Source organism: Neovison vison, chromosome 2 (genome assembly GCF_020171115.1).
Source record: "Neovison vison isolate M4711 chromosome 2, ASM_NN_V1, whole genome shotgun sequence".
Classification (NCBI taxonomy): domain Eukaryota; kingdom Metazoa; phylum Chordata; class Mammalia; order Carnivora; family Mustelidae; genus Neogale; species Neogale vison.
Genome location: NC_058092.1, coordinates 101,815,712 through 101,834,494, shown reverse-complemented (window position 1 = coordinate 101,834,494; position 18,783 = coordinate 101,815,712). Strand labels below are relative to the sequence as shown.

At 39.2% G+C, this 18,783-nt stretch overlaps 1 protein-coding gene across 2 annotated transcripts in view; it reads left to right on the top strand.

Annotated features, from left to right (window-relative positions):
• The window catches only part of GDAP2 (ganglioside induced differentiation associated protein 2), a 73,790-nt gene that overhangs the window by 23,149 nt on the left and 31,858 nt on the right, over positions 1-18,783 (top strand). For both annotated transcript variants that reach the window (XM_044239007.1, XM_044239008.1), the window contains exons 4-8: positions 6,056-6,209; positions 6,638-6,726; positions 12,440-12,516; positions 13,880-14,039; positions 15,107-15,263. In XM_044239007.1, coding sequence (XP_044094942.1) covers positions 6,056-6,209; positions 6,638-6,726; positions 12,440-12,516; positions 13,880-14,039; positions 15,107-15,263 — 637 coding nt within the window. The remainder of the gene's footprint in view (positions 1-6,055; positions 6,210-6,637; positions 6,727-12,439; positions 12,517-13,879; positions 14,040-15,106; positions 15,264-18,783) is intronic.

Below are 18,783 nucleotides of genomic sequence, written 5' to 3'. Positions count from 1 at the left end.
CTACTTTTAGGGTTTCTCTTTGCTTAGAGGACCCCTTTCAATATTTCCTGTAGAGCTGGTTTGGTGTTTGCAAATTCTTTCAGTTTTTGTTTGTCCTAGAAGCTTTTTTATCTCTCCTTCTATTTTCAATGATAGCCTAGCTGGATGTAGTATTCTTGGCTGCTTGTTTTTCTCGTTTCGTGCTCTGAACATATCATGACAGTTCTTTCTGGCCTGCCAGGTCTCTGTGGATAAGTCCACTGCCAGTCTAATGTTTTTACCCTTGTATGTTACAGACTTCTTTTCCCGGGCTGCTTTCAGGATTTTCTCTTTGTCGCTAAGACTTGTAAATTTTACTATTAGGTGATGCGGCGTGGACCTATTCTTATTGATTTTGAGGGGGGTTCTCTGCACCTCCTGGATTTTGATGTTTGTTCCCTTTGCCATATTAGGGAAATTCTCTACAATAATTCTCTCCAATATACCTTCTGTTCCCCTCTCTCTTTCTTCTTCTTCTGGAATCCCGTTTATTCTAATGTTGTTTCGTCTTTTGGTGTCACTTATCTCTTGAATTCTTGCCTTGTGGTCCAGTATTTGTTTGTCTCTCTTTTGCTCAGCTTCTTTATTCTCTGTCATTTGGTCTTCTATATTGCTAATTCTTTCTTCTGCCTCATTTATGCTAGCAGTAAGAGCCTCTATTTTTGATGCACCTCATTAATAGTTTTTTTAATTTCAACTTGGTTAGATTTTAGTTCCTTTATTTCTCCAGAAAGGGCTTTTATCTCTCCAGAGAGGGTTTCTCTAATACCTGCCATGCCTTTTTCAAGCCTGGCTAGACTAACCTTGAGAATCGTCATTCTGAGCTCTACATCTGACTTATTACCAGTGTCCGTATTGATCAGGTCCCTAGCCTTTGGTATTACCTCTTGTTCTTCTTTTTGTGGTGAGTTTTTCCGCCTTGTCATATTGTCCAGATAAGAATATATGAAAGAGCAAATAAAGTACTAAAAGGGTGGCAAAGACCCCAGGAAAATGCGCTTTAGCCAAATCAGAAGAGACCCAAAAAATGGGGGTTGGGGGGAAGGGGATAAAAAGAAGTTCAGAAAAAAAAAATTAAAAACTAAAAGAAAAAAAAATGAAAACAAATTTTAAAGAATATAAAAAAGAAAACAATATATATATTAGTCTGGTGACTAGAACAGGGTCACCCACTTAATTTGGGGAGTATTTTGGTATCTTAAAAGAAACTACCTCCTGGCATCTGGGTGGCTCAGTGGGTTGGGGCCTCTGCATTCAACTCAGGTCATGATCCCAAGGTCCTGGGATCGAGTCCCGCATTGGGTTCCCTGCTCAGTGGGGAGCCTGCTTCCTCCCCTCTCTCTGCCTGCCTCTCTGCCTACTTGTGATCTCTGTCTGTCAAATAAATTAAATAAAAATCTTAAAAAAAATTAGCTTATGATCTTGTTAAAAAAAGGGGGGCGTGCCTGGTTGGCTCAGTGGGTTGGAGCCTCTGCCTTCAGCTCGGGTCGTGATCCCGGGGTACTGGGATCGAGCCCCACATTGGGCTCTCTGCTCAGCGGGGAGCCTGCTTCCCTTCCCCTCTCTCTGGCTGCCTCTCTGCCTACCTGTGATCTCTGTCTTTCAAATAAATAAATAAAATCTTTAAAAAGAAGAAGAAGAAGAAGAAACTACTTCCCAAAATTTTAAAGAATGAAAAACATATGTAAGCTAAACACAATGAAGGGATAGAATATGCCTATAAAGATGAAAAAATGTATATATTTTTTTAATTTCTAAAAAAGGAGTTGATAAAGTAAGTTGGTTGGGAAAATAAAGAAAAAAGAAAGTGGAGAGAGTTTGCTCGGGCTGGAGACTAGAACAAGCCCTGAGCTAGATTTAGGGCATATTTTGATCTATTAGAAGAAGTTGTACCCCAAATTTTTTAGAAGAAAAAACCCTATGTGTATACAAAAAATAAAGTTAGATACAATGAAGGATAAAATATGACTATAATAATGAAGTTTCAAAAAGATTATTATTTTTTTATGAAAGGTATTGTTAAGATAAACTAGTTTAAAAACGTTAAAATAGGAAAGGGTAAAAGTTAAAAAAAAATTTAGAAGATGAAAAAAAATAAAATTAAAAAAAATTAAATTAGCTGCAAGACTACGGATTCATGGGGAGAAAGCCATGAATAACATGCTTTGCTTTCTCCTTCTCTGGGATTCTGCTGTTCTCCTTGCTATGTGAACTTGGTCTTGGCTGGATTTCTTGTTGGTCTTCTGGGGGAGGGGCCTGTTGTAGTGATTCTCAAGTTTCTGCCCCAGGTGGAATTGCACCGCCCTTACCAGGGGCCGGGCTAAGTAATCTGCTCAGGTTCGCTTTTGGGAGCTTTTGTTCCCTGAACGCTTCCCGCTTCCCGTAGAGTTCTGGAGGACGGGAATGAAAATGGCGGCCTCCCAATCTCTGTCCTGGAGGAGCCGAGCGCTTGGGGCCCTACTCCTCAGTGCGCCCTTAGAGAATAGCGCTCAATCACTCTTGTGTCCCTGGCCTCCAGCCGCGCTCCCAGCTCACCCAGCCTGCGACCAGTTCAAGGTAACCCCAAGCTGAGAGCTCACTCCTCAGCTCTGTCTCTGTAGCCGGCTTCCCCAGTCTAATACCTGCGAACTCTGCGACACTCAGACACCCCCATCCTTCTGTGACCCCGAGGGACCTGGGGCAACGCTGACCCCGCGTGAGATTCACTCCAGTTTAGCCTCTGGAGCGATGTCCCTCAGCGGAACAGACTTTTAAAAGTCCTGATTTTGTGCTCCATTGCTCCGCCGCTTGCTGGGAGCCGGCCCCTTCCCCCGCTGTCTGTCTTCCCATCGCTTTGGATTCACTTCTCCCGCGGTCCTACCTTTCAGAAAGTGGTCGATTTTCTGTTTCTAGAATTGTTGGTGTTCTTCTTTTTGGTCTCCTGTTGGATTTGTAGATGTTTGCAATGGATTGATAAGCTATCTAGCTGATCTCCTGCTACCTGATGTAGTCTCAGCCTCCACCTTTCTCTTTTTCGACTGTCAGTTTGTGCTTATGGCTTTTCATGGGTCAATGTATATGTGATCATAAAAATCAAAGAATTTTATGTTACAATGTACAAAGGAAAACATCAGTTCTCTGCCTTTCCCTTTCCTGCCTTGATACCCGTTCACCAGAGGCATATATACTTCCAAAACCTTAAGTTCCTTATTTACCTTCTGTTTCCAGATAATATGCTACAACGACTATATTGATTTTTTCCCAGTTTTTTGACCTCTTATTATGGAAATTAAAGATTAAGTTCTTGTTCACCCACTCTCCTCTTTTTTTTTTTTTTTTTTTAAGATTTATTATTTATTTATTTGACAGAGATCACAAGTAGGCAGAGAGGCAGGCAGAGAGAGAGAGAGGAAGGGAAGCAGGCTCCCTGTTGAGCAGAGAGCCCCATGCGGGGCTCCATCCCAGGACCCTGGGATCATGACCCCAGCCGAAGGTACAGGCTTTAACTCACTGGGCCACCCAGGGGCCCCCACACTCCTCTTTTACATATACATAAAATACTCACATTTTCTTCCTTCTTCACTACCTTTCCAAGTAGACCTATCAGATTTTTATTAAATCCCCATTCAATATTAACATTGTGACTGAATAAGTATTACTCTCCACTGATTACAAAACTGATCAGTGTTCTTTTTGTACAACTGTTTTCCTCTAAGTTAATTTTCTTAAGTTCCTCTAAGTTAATTTGCTTAATTTTCTAATTAACTTACTGATTCAATCCCAGACCTTAAATAATAACTGTAAACCTCTCAATAAAGTAAAAAACTTTGTTTAATCTTTCAGCTCCATCTTTTTCTTGGTAACATCCCTCCTGGAATCCCCTGTCCTCTTTCCTCTCCAGACTGTTCTCTATGCCTGTTGTACAGTTAACATCCTAGGAAATCCTGTTTTCTATTTAGTGGTTTGATCCACTCATTTTCTAGATCTCATGTGATGTACTCTTTGTGAGTATATCTACCAGGAGATTGCTGAGGATGAATGGGGGCAAAATTGCTGAGATCTTCTACCTTCATACTTGTTTGAAAGTTTGGTTGGAAATGAAATTCTAAGTTGGTAATCATTTTCCAAGTTTTTGGAGGTATTGCTCCAATTTTTATTATTGCTTCTGAAAAATCAGATACTGTTCTTATTCCTGAGTCTGTGTTGTCACTGATCTCCGCCCTCTCCCACTGGAAACTTTATGATCTCATCTTATTTCGGGTGTTCTCAATTTCACAGTGGGGTACCTTGATGTGATTTGGGTATTCCGTGGGCTCCTTGGTCTAGAAACTTATCTTTCAGTTCTAGAAAATTTCTTGTTTTATTTCTTACCTAATTTCCTTCCCTTTGTATTCTCTGTTCTCTCTTTAAAGAAATCTATTGGATATTGTACCTCCTTGCTTAATCCTCCAATTTTCTTGTCTTATTATTATTATTTTTTTAGAGATTTTATTTATTTATTTGACAGAGAGAGAGAGATCACAAGTAGGGAGGGAGGCAGGCAGAAAGAGAGGGGGAAGCAGGGAGCCTGCTGAGCAGAGAGCCCGATGCGGGGCTAGATCCCAGGACCCTGAGATCATGATCTGAGCTGAAGAGAGTCACTGAGCCACCTAAGCCCCCCATTCTTGTCTTACTTTTTATTGTCCAGCTTTTTATTTTCTGGAAGATTTCTTCAACTTTATCTTTAACCCATCTATTGAACTTATTGTTCCTGCTATCATGTTTTTCACTTGGCTGTAAATTATATAAGCACTTTTTCCTGTCTCTGAATATTTCTTTCTTACAACATTCTGATTTTGTTTCAGAGGTACTATATCTTCTCTTATCTCTCAGACAGTAGTAATTATGGTTTTGGCAGTTGCTTTCTCTCTTTTTTGAGCATTGCCTTGACACCCTGTGGTCAGAGGCTTTGCTCACTTCCTGGTGATCCTCGAGTGTCAGTGCATCAATTGTATTTATGAGGGAGGAACTGAGAAAGGAAGGGAACCTTTGTGTGCATGGGGGCAAGAGTTACTGCTTGGTGGATCTAGAAGCAGAGGATGAGCAGGAGCCCTGTTGTTTTATTGGGGAACCTCCCTTTGTTGTTAGAATCTGTGAGTCCTTTAGTTTGGGTCCCCTTAGTTTCCTGGAAAGGAATCCTTCAGGGGTCTAATTGTGGGCATCTAAGTTTTAGAAGCCAATTAGGAGCAGAGGGCAGGAGCTGTCACTGTTGAGTGTAATACTTTAACCAAATTCCCTCTTTTCAGCCATGCCTGGGGTTCTGGAGTCTAGAAACTCGAGTTCAGCATCTCCAAAGAGTAAACCTTCCAGCTGCTATGGTGAAAAATCATTACATTGCTGTGCTGGCTGGGGAAAGGTTGTTGCAGATTTGACTGTTTCTATACAGACTTAACTCAGCCTCTTTTTAGTCCCACTTCTCATCATAGCTTTTAGAAGTACATAGGCCTACAATTTTTAAGCCTTTCTAGTGTTCTGCAATAATAAGAATAATAGATAATGCATTTTGTACTTTGCTTATATTGACTTATTTAGGCCTGTGAAGTAAGTACTAGTAATATTCCCATTAAATAGGCAAATGAGGCATGGAGAGGTGAAGCATCTGCCCAGGTAGCCCAGCAGGAAGGTAGTAGACAGAAGAGTTGAATCAGAGCAGTCTGTCCTGAATCCAGCACTGCCTTTCAGTGCAACGACCTTGCTTTGTATTGGTGACACTGTTGCCTATGAGCAGTTAGGTTTCTCTGCTTGCGAAATCAGTTATTTCTAGGCCACTTTCTGCCTTCCAGAATTTTGATGATACCTATCAACTTCATGTCCTCTCCCATTCTCTTTGTCTCTGTTTTTTTATACTTAACTGTATTCTTCACTGTCATTTTGGGAACAGAGATAAATGTTTGTGTTCAGTCCATATTTTTAATTGAAATTTCTCAAAATTCTTATTACTTTTCTGTTTTATGCCTACTGTTGTTGACTTTCTTCTTTCTAACACCTCCATGACTTATGTATGCTCCATTCTTCCCAGGTTGCCGGACAGGTGAAGCAAAATTGACAAAAGGATTTAATCTAGCTGCCCGGTTCATCATTCATACAGTGGGACCTAAATACAAGAGCCGCTATCGCACAGCTGCTGAGAGTTCTCTGTACAGCTGCTACAGAAACGTGCTTCAGTTGGCCAAGTACGGCTAATTCACTTCCTGGAAGCAGCATACCATACATTGTTAAAGGACCCAGTTTCAGAATGAAACCTAGCCATGGAAGTCAATTTTGAGGGGTTTAAATCATGTAAAAGGACTCAGAAGATAAAATTAATTATCTTCACACACTAATGGGATAAAAGGAGTGGATTTGAGTGACTAAAGAATTTAACCTATTCCCATTTTACTCAGTCTTTACTTCGAATATATTTCCCCCAGATGATACAGTTATAATATTGATATAATTATTAAAAAACGTAGCTGGCTTAACTGTTATACTAGATTTGTTAAGAGGGTAGGGAAAGAGAGGTTGAGCTGCATTTTTAATTTTAAATTAATTTTAATTTTAAATTAATTACATATGTATGTATTATGACTGTTGGTGGTTTGTGTTTTCTGTTTGACTTCAGAGAGCAATCAATGTCTTCTGTGGGATTCTGTGTCATCAATTCTGCAAAACGAGGTTACCCTTTAGAGGATGCAACACACATAGCCCTTCGTAAGTAACACTGGAGATGCTGTACACACACTGACTGAGCATTTTGTAAGTAGGATAGGGATGCTGTGCATACATTGAGTCTTGTGGATTTTTTTTAATAGCTATTACATAGTGATAGCTAAAGGAGATCTCTCGATGAGTGGATCATGGCACCCTTAAGGGAACTTTGTATTAATAAGGTGCTGAGCTCAATTTACTTTCTCAGGTTGATGTTTTCTCCACCTTTTCTCTGAAAAGGCTTACAGACTTGCCTATTAAATTGGTTAAATGAAACCAAGTCAAGAGCTTTGCCAAATGCATTGAGTATTTGAATCAGTATTCAGAATATAACAGTGAAGTCAAAACAGATATCATAATATCTTTATATAGCACTTTGCAGTTGAAACAACATCTGTCACAGGTGCTCTTTGAGTATAAATCCTCGCATTGAGGTAAAGTAAAGACTGGGCTCAATCATAATGAGACACAATGTCATATGTGTTACAAAAACAGGATATTCAGCTCGAGAGAAAATGATCTCACTGTATTATTTGCAGGTTCAGACCACAGCTAGATATTTGTATCTAGTTCTGGGTGTCCTATCTAATGAGACCCAAGCTGGAGAGCAAACAATTTGAAACCTTAGTGGTATTTGTCCTAAAGAGACCATGCATTGTTTTCGCATATATGGTTCTCATCTTGAGTATCTAAAGAAGTCTCATTGTAAATTTATTCTGTGCTGCATTTTTAGAGCAGTGGTTCTGAACCATTTTGGGAGCCATCGTAGATTACATTGAGCATCTGATGGAAGAAAGTGGAACCTTTTCCCAGAGGAATGTACATATAGAGGGAATTTGTGTGCAATTTCAGGAAGCTCATAGATTCTTCTAAGAATAGTAGTTAAGGCAGGTCTAAGACTATGTCACAAGGAAGGAGACTTGGTCCCACTTAAGATGGGACTGTGTAATGGAAAGGCATTTTAAGTGAACTTCTTGTCACTGGGAATGTTCATGCAGAAGCTAAATGACCTATCTGTTGCAGATACTCCTCACTGAGGAGCAAAACTACCCCAAATGATCTTTAAGACCCATTTCTATCTCTAGAATTTAAAGAGGAGGAGCTGTGGGACGCCTGGGTGGCTCAGTTGGTTGAGCAGCTGCCTTCGGCTCAGGTCATGATCCCAGCGTCCTGGGATCGAGTCCCACATCAGGCTCCTTGCTCGGCAGGGAGCCTGCTTCTCCCTCTGCCTCTGCCTGCCATTCTGTCTGCCTGTGCTCGCTCTCCCTCTCTCTGATAAATAAATAAAATCTTAAAAAAAAAAAAAACTTAAAAAAAAATAAAGAGGAGGAGCTGAAAGTTTTGTTTCCTCCAAAAAATTACAAACATATTCCAATATATAAAATTATTATTAGCCTGTAATTCTATAGCATAGAATTTAGGGTGAGGACATAAGCAATCTTATTTAATAATAAGCTACTTTTAAGACTTATCCTACAGCTCAAGGATTTTGTAGTAAACTTACATATTTTGTAATTATGGTTTTTATATATTAGACTGAGCTTCTTGAGGAGCAGATTTTTTTTCTTTTTTGTGTTTCCAGTGCTTCCATATGTCAAGAATGCTTTACATGTGATACTTGCTTAAGAAATATTTATTTTAAGAAGACATAAAGAAGTTTCATTTTGTTGCCTCAACAGCCCTGTGTTTTAGGTGTCATTTTATAAGTAAAGAGGCTCAGAAATTTATCATATTCTCAAGGTTATGCAGACTCCTGACTCCCCAAGTCTCGTAACTTGTCTGTTATGCTAGGTAATTCAGTTGTGCTAGAGGTTAGAACTACTTCAGTAGGAAACCAGGTTATCACTACTCTGCATGTATTCTGAATGGTGCCTTACCAAACCAAAGTTCCTGCTTTTTTATAATTCTTTCTGACAAAGTTCTTGGCAGTCTTGACGTTCTCTGATTCCTTAGTCCTTGCCCCATCATCCCATACATTGAGCTAATGTCTCTCTTTCTTATTAAAGTAATCATATAGGTCAGAGTTTAAAGAGGCAACAACATTTTATAGAAAAGGCTCTGAAAAGGGAGTCCAGAAGACTGGTTTTTGATCCCAGTTCTACCAGTCTCACCAGCTCTGTGGCCCCAGCTAAATCACTTGATAAATCACTCGATTTACCCTAGAGGTGTCAACTTTGAGCAGTACTTATAGTAAGAGCACGTGAAAATCAACAGTGGTCATAAGGGACTTTGATGAAGCAGTATCTAAGAACTGGATTTGCACAAATGAAATGGAAAACGTAAAGATGGACAAGTCAACTTCTATTTTATAAGGCCTATTTGACTTATTGTACCTTAAATCTAATAGCAAAACTGTAGCATCTCATTAAAAAAAATACACACATACAAACAGTTGTGGCCTTTGCTCACATACTTTCTGAGCATTTAGGAAATCAATTGCAGCATATGTGGGCCAATAACAAATCTAATAAATGTAAGTCTAAGTACTGAGTACCTAACTCTTTCCTACTTATTAAACTATTACCAAAATTTATTTCATTTGAAACTTAAATAATATCCTCCTGATTATCTATCAAGACTGTCTTTTTTTTTTTTCTTGGTTCATGTACAGTTCAATTCTTCATTAGAAGCCTAAGGAAACCTCTGCATTGAAATAAATTTATCAGGTTATTTATTAATGTAGCAAAATTTTGAGTGATTGTGTGGGAGGCCCCCTACTATATAGATGAGAATACAGTGGTGAGAAAAAAGATGACGCTCTCATTCTTATTGTGGTTCCATGTTGGGAATTTTAATGCCCCAGATGTCATTCTCCCCAGTTAAAGGGCTTTCACTAAAAGTTAGGTACATGACATCCTGGTTGGTTGCAAAGAATAGGGCACAGATCGAACTCTGAGAGAAACCATTTGAATTGGCAGTTGGTACTAAAATCTTACAGCTGTGATATCACTCTTTCTTTTCTCCTTTGTGCAGAATTACTTTTCTTAATGAATTCTGCTGAGGGAATTCAGTTTGGTTACTGTCTGGTATTGTATTTTGTCTTCTAGTAGAAATCCTACTATTATATGCTGGGAAACCACTATATGTGAACATTAATTAAAACTTGGTGTCAGGGTGCCTAGATGGCTCAGTCGCTTAAGCATCTGACTAAATGGTCATGGGATTAGGTCCCACATCCTGCTCAGGGTCATGGGATTGGGCCCCACATCCTGCTGTGTACCCAGTGCAGAGTCTGCTTGTCCAACTCTTTCTCTGCTCCTCCCCCTACTCGCACATGTGTGCACCCTTTATCTCTAAATAAAATTTTTTTAAAGATTTTTTATTTATTTGTTTGACAGACAGAGATCACAAGTAGGCAGAGAGGCAGGCAGAGAGAGGGGGAAGCAGGCTCCTTGCTGAGCAGAGAGCCTGATGCGGGACTAGATCCCAGGACCCTAAGATCAGGACCCTGAGCCAAAGGCAGAGGCTTAACCCACTGAGCCACCCAGGCACCCCATCTAAATAAAATCTTAAAAATCAAAACAACTTGGTGTCAAAATAAAAGAAGGTCCCTTTTTGAAAATATATTTTTAGAAAATTGTTAAAGCAGAATAGTGAGAGAAATGAAAAATAAATTTGTCACCTAACAGAGGGAGAATTCTAAATAGTTTAATCCTTCAATAAATGGGTCCAAGATTCTCAAGATACAGTAGTGAACAAGGTAGGCAATATGTAGACCCATAACCAGACCCATAAAATGTTACTTCAGCTACTAGTTATTTTTGAATGATTGTTTGCCATATCTTAAGATGTGCTAGGTTCTAGTAATATTAAGGTAAGATATACTTGACTTTCAGCAAGCTCGCAGTCTAGCTATAATATGGAATGAGAAGTTCACAAATGGAGGGTCTTTCAGGTTATAGGAGGAACACGAGGAAGGTTGGAGTTCTGTACAAACCGGATGGCATTGGACTGGGTCTTGAAAATGAGGAGGAGTTCACTAATAGGTCATGGTGAATGAATGGTATTCTAGTCAAAGGTAACCATGCAAGCAGAGGCAGGGTAGCATGAAAGTTAAGTGGAATGTTGTGAGTATAGCAAAGAAGCCAATTGGCTGAAAGTAAGGTCTGTGGGAGGATGATGGGAAATAGGACTAAAGGGCAGGGTCGGAGGGGTGGCCAGTTGAAGTCTAAGTGTGGCAAACAATGCTGGGGACTTAGATCCTAACCTAGAAGCAGTGCAGAGCCTCAGAATTATTTAGTAAGGAGGGTGACAAGGGAAGAAATATAGCTCAGGCAACAGTGAATATATAGACCTGGAAAAGAGAAACAAGAAAACAAGAGCTTATTGCTGAAGGCTTCTTGAGCATTAAGATCCTAAGAATAGCTGGAAGATGGAAGGAATGGATGTTAGAAATAGCAGAATTTAAAGGACATGATAACCCATTGAAAATGCATAATGAAAGGAGAGGTGAAAAAGTGTTAAAAAAAAATCAGGATTTGAGCTTGGATGAGTGATTTGATGTTGCTGTGTTATAAAATATATAGGTAGAGGAACAGATTTTAGGGGGAAAGATGGAGGTCAATTTGGGATCTCTGGAGTTCAAGGTTTCTGGGTTATCTGGGCAAATATGCCCAGAAGGCAGTAGGGAATTTAGCTGTTTTATTCAGAAAACAGAATATAAAGCTTTAAGAATGTCAGTGTTTACATTGGTGCTAAGCCAGCAAAGTGGTGAGCTAAAGAGAATTTATTTATTTATTTATTACATATTCATAATATATATTTATCATATATTTGTAATATATATATTTCTTGATATATATATTGATATATATATTTCTTGATATATATATATATCAAGAAAATAAATGTGGAAGACAATATTTTTAAAAGGTAGGGCATGGACACGTACAACTAAAGCTAGAGAAATCTCTAGTGAGATAAGGACTGAGGAAAGGCCATTAGGTTTCATTAATAGGAAATTGATAGGGAAGAATCAGGATAACGTAGAAATTAAGAAAAAAAGAATTCCCCTTTGGTCAGTGGGATTTTGACAGGGTTGCAATGCTGAGTAGTTCCCTGCATACTATAACTAAATGAATGGTCAGATAGAGAGGCCCCAAGGAATAAAAATACACTGGATAAGGAAGACTTGTCTGGAATCAGCATCTTCTATAGCCAGGCACTGTTCTAAAAGTTGGCAATAAAGCAGTAAATAAAATAAAGCTCTTGCTGGCGGGGTACTTTCATTCTAGCAGATGGGGCAGGGAGGGCAGAGAAGATCTAAAATAAGCAAGAGACTCCACAAAATGTCTATAATATTTGCTCTGGAAGAAAGCAAATCAGAGGAGTTTTAGATACAGTACTCTGGGCAGGCTTCACTGATGTGTCATTGAGCAGAGAGCTGACTGAAATGAGGAGTGATCCATTATAAAAATAAAACTTTGGGGGCGCCTGGGTGGCTCAGTGGGTTAAGCCGCTGCCTTCGGCTCAGGTCATGATCCCAGCGTCCTGGGATCAAGTCCCACATCGGGCTCCTTGCTCGGCAGGGAGCCTGCTTCTCCCTCTGCCTCTGCCTGCCACTCTGTCTGCCTGTGCTTGCTCGCTCTCTCTCTGACAAATAAATACATAAAATCTTAAAAAAAAAAAAAAAAAACCAACTTTGAAGAGTTTAAGTTTTCTTCACACAGGTTATTTCTTATTTATTGAACTTTTTTTTTTCTATTCCTTTCCTTAGGCACTGTAAGGAGATTCCTAGAAATTCATGGAGAGACCATTGAAAAAGTAGTATTTGCTGTTTCTGAACTAGAAGAGGTATTTTGCTAATTATGTTGCATTGTTTTAATCTCATTTTTGTTTGCCTTTGCCTCATCATTATTTATTGAATTGCCAGCAGGCAAATTCTAGGTATCTGTGAATGTATTTGGCAGTGGGCCTTACCATCCTTTGTTAAAAAGAACACGTATTAGAGACTAAAAACAAGTTAAGAAAGAGCATTTAGTCATGTTTTTACTGCTAAACTGTTTTCATTTCATGAAATCTTACAAGGTGTTATTTTGCTTTGCTCCCTGTATTAGCTCTTGAAATCTCTCAAGGTATCACCTTATAATCCAAGTACTGGGTACCTGGGCAGTGTAACTGGAAAATTGATGTGCTGGGAAAGCCTTGGGTCTACCTTACCTAGAATCATGACATCCCAGCCTAGTGATTAGCATTGAATAAGTTGTGAGGTTTATGTTTTGTTTTGTTGTGTGTAGTAAGGTTTAGTATGTTTCAATTAAATTTAGAGCCATTTTAGAAAAGAGTTCTTTTTCTTTTAACCCTTTTTAAATTTTATTTAGTTTTAGTGTGCTCTATCCAGTTCAGTTTGTATTATTTTTGCTGTTTTGTGTCCTTGGGCAAGTAACTTAATCTCTCTGTGCTTTGATAAAATAGGAGTATTAGTAGTACTTATATCGCAGGAGTACAGTGATGAATGAGTTGACACATGTGAAATATCCATTCATGGTATTAATAGCGATATACATGATTATAAATACTTTTGAAATTGCTGAAATGAGGCACATTTCTTGTTTGCTATCTCTTCTTGTTTCATCTGCTTTACCTATTCATTCAGTGATCTTTTGCTGAGTATCTGTATCTTCCAAGTTTATTATACTAGATTCTGTTAATACACCAGTTGAACAAGTGAGGGTCATTGTCCTCAAGGAATCCATTGTCTGTTGGTGGGGACAGACCATTCAGATAAGTTATGGCAATTATGATAAGTGCATTACTGAAGGTATGGAATGGATAGGAGGACATAACTGCAGCCTGCACAAGGTTAAATACTTCCCATGGGAGGTGATACACTTGAAATCATTGTAAAAAATAAATAAGATACTCCAAGGGAGGGGCAAATGACAATAGGACAGGAGTGGGAGGACTTAACTTATGCATACATTGGTTCAGTGACTTGATGTTGGATGGGAGTCACATTTAACTTGACCATCTGACTATACCCTGACCTTTAACTTAAGAACTGCTTGAGGGTCCCAGATAGCATCTAGTTGAGCTTAGAAGCAGTAAGGTTTTTATTCTTGATGGAGGCTGTCTTCCCAGTGTCTGAAACAGCACCAAGCTCATGTGCTTCGTTACTTCATTATTTTTCACAGAATGTCTTGCTTTTCTGACACAGGCTACTTACCAAAAGCTGCTACCTCTGTACTTCCCAAGGTCACTAAAGGAGGAATACCGATCATTGCCATATCTACCTGCAGATATTGGAAATGCAGAAGGGGAGCCTGTGGTACCTGAACGACAGATTAGAATATGTGAAAAACCTGGTGCCCCGGAAGGTGAGTTCTGCTGTTCTTAATTTCCCTCTTTTATCAGGAACTGATAAAACACACCATCAGTAATTATGGAGAAAGTTCAGTCTACCTTTGGGGAGCTCTCTGTGGTGTGACATTAAGTTCAGGCCCAACTTGGATATTTTTAGAGTCTTAATCTTGTTAAAATTTAGTCTTTAAAGTTAAAATACATATATTTATACACCTACCCCCACCCACACACAAAGTATCAAGTCTCAGGAGTAGAGATTCAGAGGTGGATATAACAGCATTTGCACCCTCATGAAGTTCATAGTTGTATGCAGGACCCTGTTGAAATAGCAATCAAGTAAAGGGGGGAACCCAGTAAGAGACAGATGACCCATTCTCAAAGTACTGACTTCTAGCGAAACATAAAATGATCACCTGAATAAATTAGAAAGTTGATCTATTAATTTGTAGTGAGAACTAGAACTCATCTGAGCCAGATGATTATGCAGGCATGACAGGTATAGAAAATGAGGATGCTAAATTAGAGTGAAGATACATCTTAGTGAATGTGCATCGTACCCTACAGCCCTGGTCCAGTCATCCGCCTTTAAGAATTATCTGACAAAAGGACTCCAGTTTTTGAATCAATTTATCATGTGCTCCCTCCTTTAGTAGGGATAAATAAACCCAAACATTTGTTCTTTATATTTGTCTTCTGTTAGATGCAGTGTTGTAACCCTTCTTTAAACCTACATACAGTGTAACTAATTCTATCTTTTTGTATATCATTACATTCTGCTCTTTCCTTCCTAAGGTTATACCCAGGTTATCTTGATTTGATTTCATGTATTCCTAAAACTTCTGTTTTAGGAATACATGAAGGACAGGTGGTTTCTTGCATTACCACAAGGACAGGTGGTTTCTTGCATTACTTCAATTGTTCAAATGCCTAAATCTGATTTCAGTTTGATTCTTAAAAAAATAGCCTCAACCCCAGTTTTTTTTTATTATGTCACAGTCTTCCCTGTTGCAGCATTCACAGTCTGTAGCGTTTACTGTCAGGTTTTGTCATAAGCTCTCTGTTGATAGTATTTTTATTATAGACACCCAAGAAGAGGAAGCTGAAGGCTTGGGAGTTGACCTCTCTTTCATCGGCTCTCATGCTTTTGCTCGAATGGAAGGAGATATTGACAAGCAAAGACGACTGATCCTTCAGGGACAGTTATCAGAGGCAGCCCTGCAGAAGCAGCATCAAAGAAAGTAAGGCAAACCCCTTTGTACTGATAGACATGGAAGGACAGGAGAAATAAGCAAGGAGCCTACATCTGCTAAATGTTCTACATATAATGTGTTCTCATCTGTTCTTCATGACAATCCGCTGAGAAAGATATCCACCCCATTTTGTAGATGCAGAAATTCAAAGTTAATTTTATCAGTTGTCACAGTTAATTTGTGGTGAAGCCAGTGTTCAGATGCACATCTGATTTCAGAGCTCCTGATTTTCCTGCTGTAGTTTTTGTACCTCTGGGTGAAGTTAGGTTCTTAAAGTAGAACAGGAAAAGGGAAAGCAGAGTTGTGAAGTTTTTACTTTTCTATATTTGTAATTAAAACATAATCTACAGTTTTGTTCAATTTAAAAGCCCTTTACTTCTCCTCAATTTATCCCAAGGACCTTATAAAGCCATTCCATTTCTTTCATGTTTTCTGTTTTTCTTTTTTAGTTTCAATTCAATTAATTAACATGTAGTATAATATTAGCTTCAGAGATAGAGGTTAGTAATTCATCAGTTTTATATAACATCCAGTGCTCATTACATCCTGTGCTCCGTAAAGTCCGTCAAGCTGTTATCCCATCCCATGACCTCCCTCCCCTCTCACAGCCCCTCAGTTTGTTTCCTATGATTAAGGGTCTCTTATGGTTTGTCTCCCTCTCTTATTTTGTCTTGTTTTATTTTTCCGTCTCTTTCCCTATGCTCCTCTGTTTTGTTTCTTAAATTCCACATTTGAGTGAAATCTTGTGGTAATTCTCTTTCTCTGATTGACTTATTTCACTTAGCATAATACGTTCTAGTTCCCCATCCATGTCATTGCAAGTGGCAAGATTTTTTTTTAAGATTTTATTTATTTAGTTAGTTATTTGACAGAGAGCACAAACAGGGGAAGCAGGAGAGGGAAAAGCAGGCTCCCCACTGAGCAGGGAGCCCAATGTGGGGCTCGATCCCAGGACCCTAGGATCATGACCTGAGCTGAAGGCAGATGCTTAACCGACTGAGCCAGGTGCCCCAAGATTTTTTTTTTTCTTTTTTTGGCTAGCTGAGTAATATTCCATTGTATATATATTCTGCATCTTTATCCATTCATCTGTCGATGGACATCTGGGTTCCTTCCATAGTTTGGCTATTGTGGACATTGCTGCTATAAACATTGGGGTGCTGGTGCCTCTTTGGATCACTACATTCGTATCTCTGCAATAAATACCTAGTAGTGCAGTTGCTGGGTCATAGGGTAGCTCTATTTTTCAACTTTTTGAGGAACCTCCATGCTGTTTTCCAGAGTGGCTGCACCAGCTTACCTTCCCATAAACTGTAGGAGGGTTCCTCTTTCTCTGCATTCTCACCAACATCTGTGCTTTCCTGGCTTGTTAATTTTAGCCATTCTGACTGGTGTGAGGTTGTATCTCATTTTGGTTTTGATTTGTACTTCCCTAATGCTGAATGAAGTTGACCATTTTTTCATGTGTCTGTTGGCCATTTGGATATGTTCTTTGGAGAAATGTCTCTTCATGTTTTCTGCCCATTTCTTGATTGGATTATTTGTTCTTTTGGTGTTGAGTTTGATAAGTTCATTATAGATCTTGGATACTAGCCCTTTATCTGATAAGACACATTTGCAAATATCTTCTCCCATTTTGTAGATTGTCTTTTAGTTTTGTTGACTGTTTCCTCTGCTGTGCAAAGCCATTGTTTTTGTTTTTTTTTTTAAACATTTTATTTAATTTGAGAGAGAGGGAGAGACAGTGGTAGTAAGATAGTAAGAGAGAGCACAAGCAGGGAGGAGAGGGAGAAGCAGGCTCCTGCTGAGCAAGGAGCCCAACCTGGGGTTCATTCCCAGGACTAGGATCGTGACCTGAGCCAAAGGCAGAAGCTTAATGACTGAGCCACCCATGCGCCCCTGCAGAACCTTTTTATCTTGATGAAATCCCAATAATTAATTTTTTCTTTTTTTTCCCTTGCCTTTAGAGATGTGTCTAGCAAGAAGTTGGTGCGGCAGGGTTCAGAGAGATTGCTGCCTGAGTTCTCCTCTAGGATTTTGATGGATTTCTGTCTCACATTTAGATCTTTCATTCATTTTGAGTGTATTTTTATGTGTGGTGTAAGAAAATGGTCCAGTTTCATTGTTCTGCATGTGGCTGTCCAATTTTCCCAACACCATTTGTTGAAGAGACTCTTTTTCCATTGGATATTCTTTCCTGCTTTGTTGAAGATTAGTTGACCACAGAGTTGAGGGTCAATTTCTGGGCTCTCTATTCTGTTCCATTGATCTATGTGTCTGTTTTTGTGCCAGTACCATGCTGTCTTGATGGTTACAGCTTTGAAATAGAGCTTGAAGTCTGTAATTGTGATGCTGCCAACTTTGGTTTCCTTTTTCAACATTCCTCTGGCTATTCAGGGTCTTTTCTGGTTCCATACAAATTTTAGGATTATTTGTTCCAGCTCTGTTGAAAAGTGTTGACGGTATTTTGATAGGGATTCCATTGAATGTATAGATTGCTTTGCATAGCATAGACTTTTTTTTTTTTTAAAGATTTTATTTATGGGACGCCTGGGTGGCTCATTTGGTTAAGCGGCTGCCTTCAGCTGAGGTCATGATCCCGACATCCTGGGATCAAGTCCCACATTGGGCTCCTTGCTCAGCAGAGAGCCTGCTTCTCCCTCTGCCTCTGCCTGCCACTCCGTCTGCCTGTGCTCACTCTCTCTGACAAAAAAAAAAAAAAAAAAAAAAAAAAAAAGGATTTTATTTATTTATTTGACAGAGAGAGATCACAAGTAGGCAGAGGAGGGCCAGGGAAGCAGGCTCCCCACTGAGCAGAGAGCCCAATGCAGGGCACCATCCCAGGACCCTGAGATCATGACCTACACCGAAGGCAGAAGCTTAACCCACTGAGCCACCCAGGTGCCCCAGCATAGACATTTTAACAATATTTGTTCTTCCAGCCCTTGAGCATGGAATGTTTTTCCATTTCTTTGTGTCTTCCTCAATTTCTTTCATAAGTGTTCTATAGTTTTCAAAGTACAGATCCTTTCCCTCTTTGGTTAAGTATATTCCTAGGTATCTTATGGTGCTTTCTAATTCAATTTCTAATTCAATTCTGAATAAGTCCTTTTTAAAGCATAAAGGAAAGCAGGTTATGTACTTCTGGGTAAGCTTTTCCAAGGATTAACAGTCCTTGGAAAGCTAGCTGTTTTTCAGAAACTTTTAAAGGAAAGAAAAATGATAAACTCTAAACAGTTCATATCAGCATTATCTTATGGGGTTAGTTGAGAGGTTAACATAGGGTTGTTGTGAGCACCTGGTACTTAGCAAATTCTTGAGGTTGGTCATTGCTATTCTTCTGGGAACTGAGTAAATCATTGTCTGTTTTACCTTTTAGCTTTGGTACTTGCCATTCCTTTTGATTGGAATACCCTCATCCTTTAATTCCTGCCCATTCTCCAGGTTTCACCTTAAAAGTACTTTCTTCTGAAAATTTAACTCCCTGGAGATAAGCCAGTATAGACAG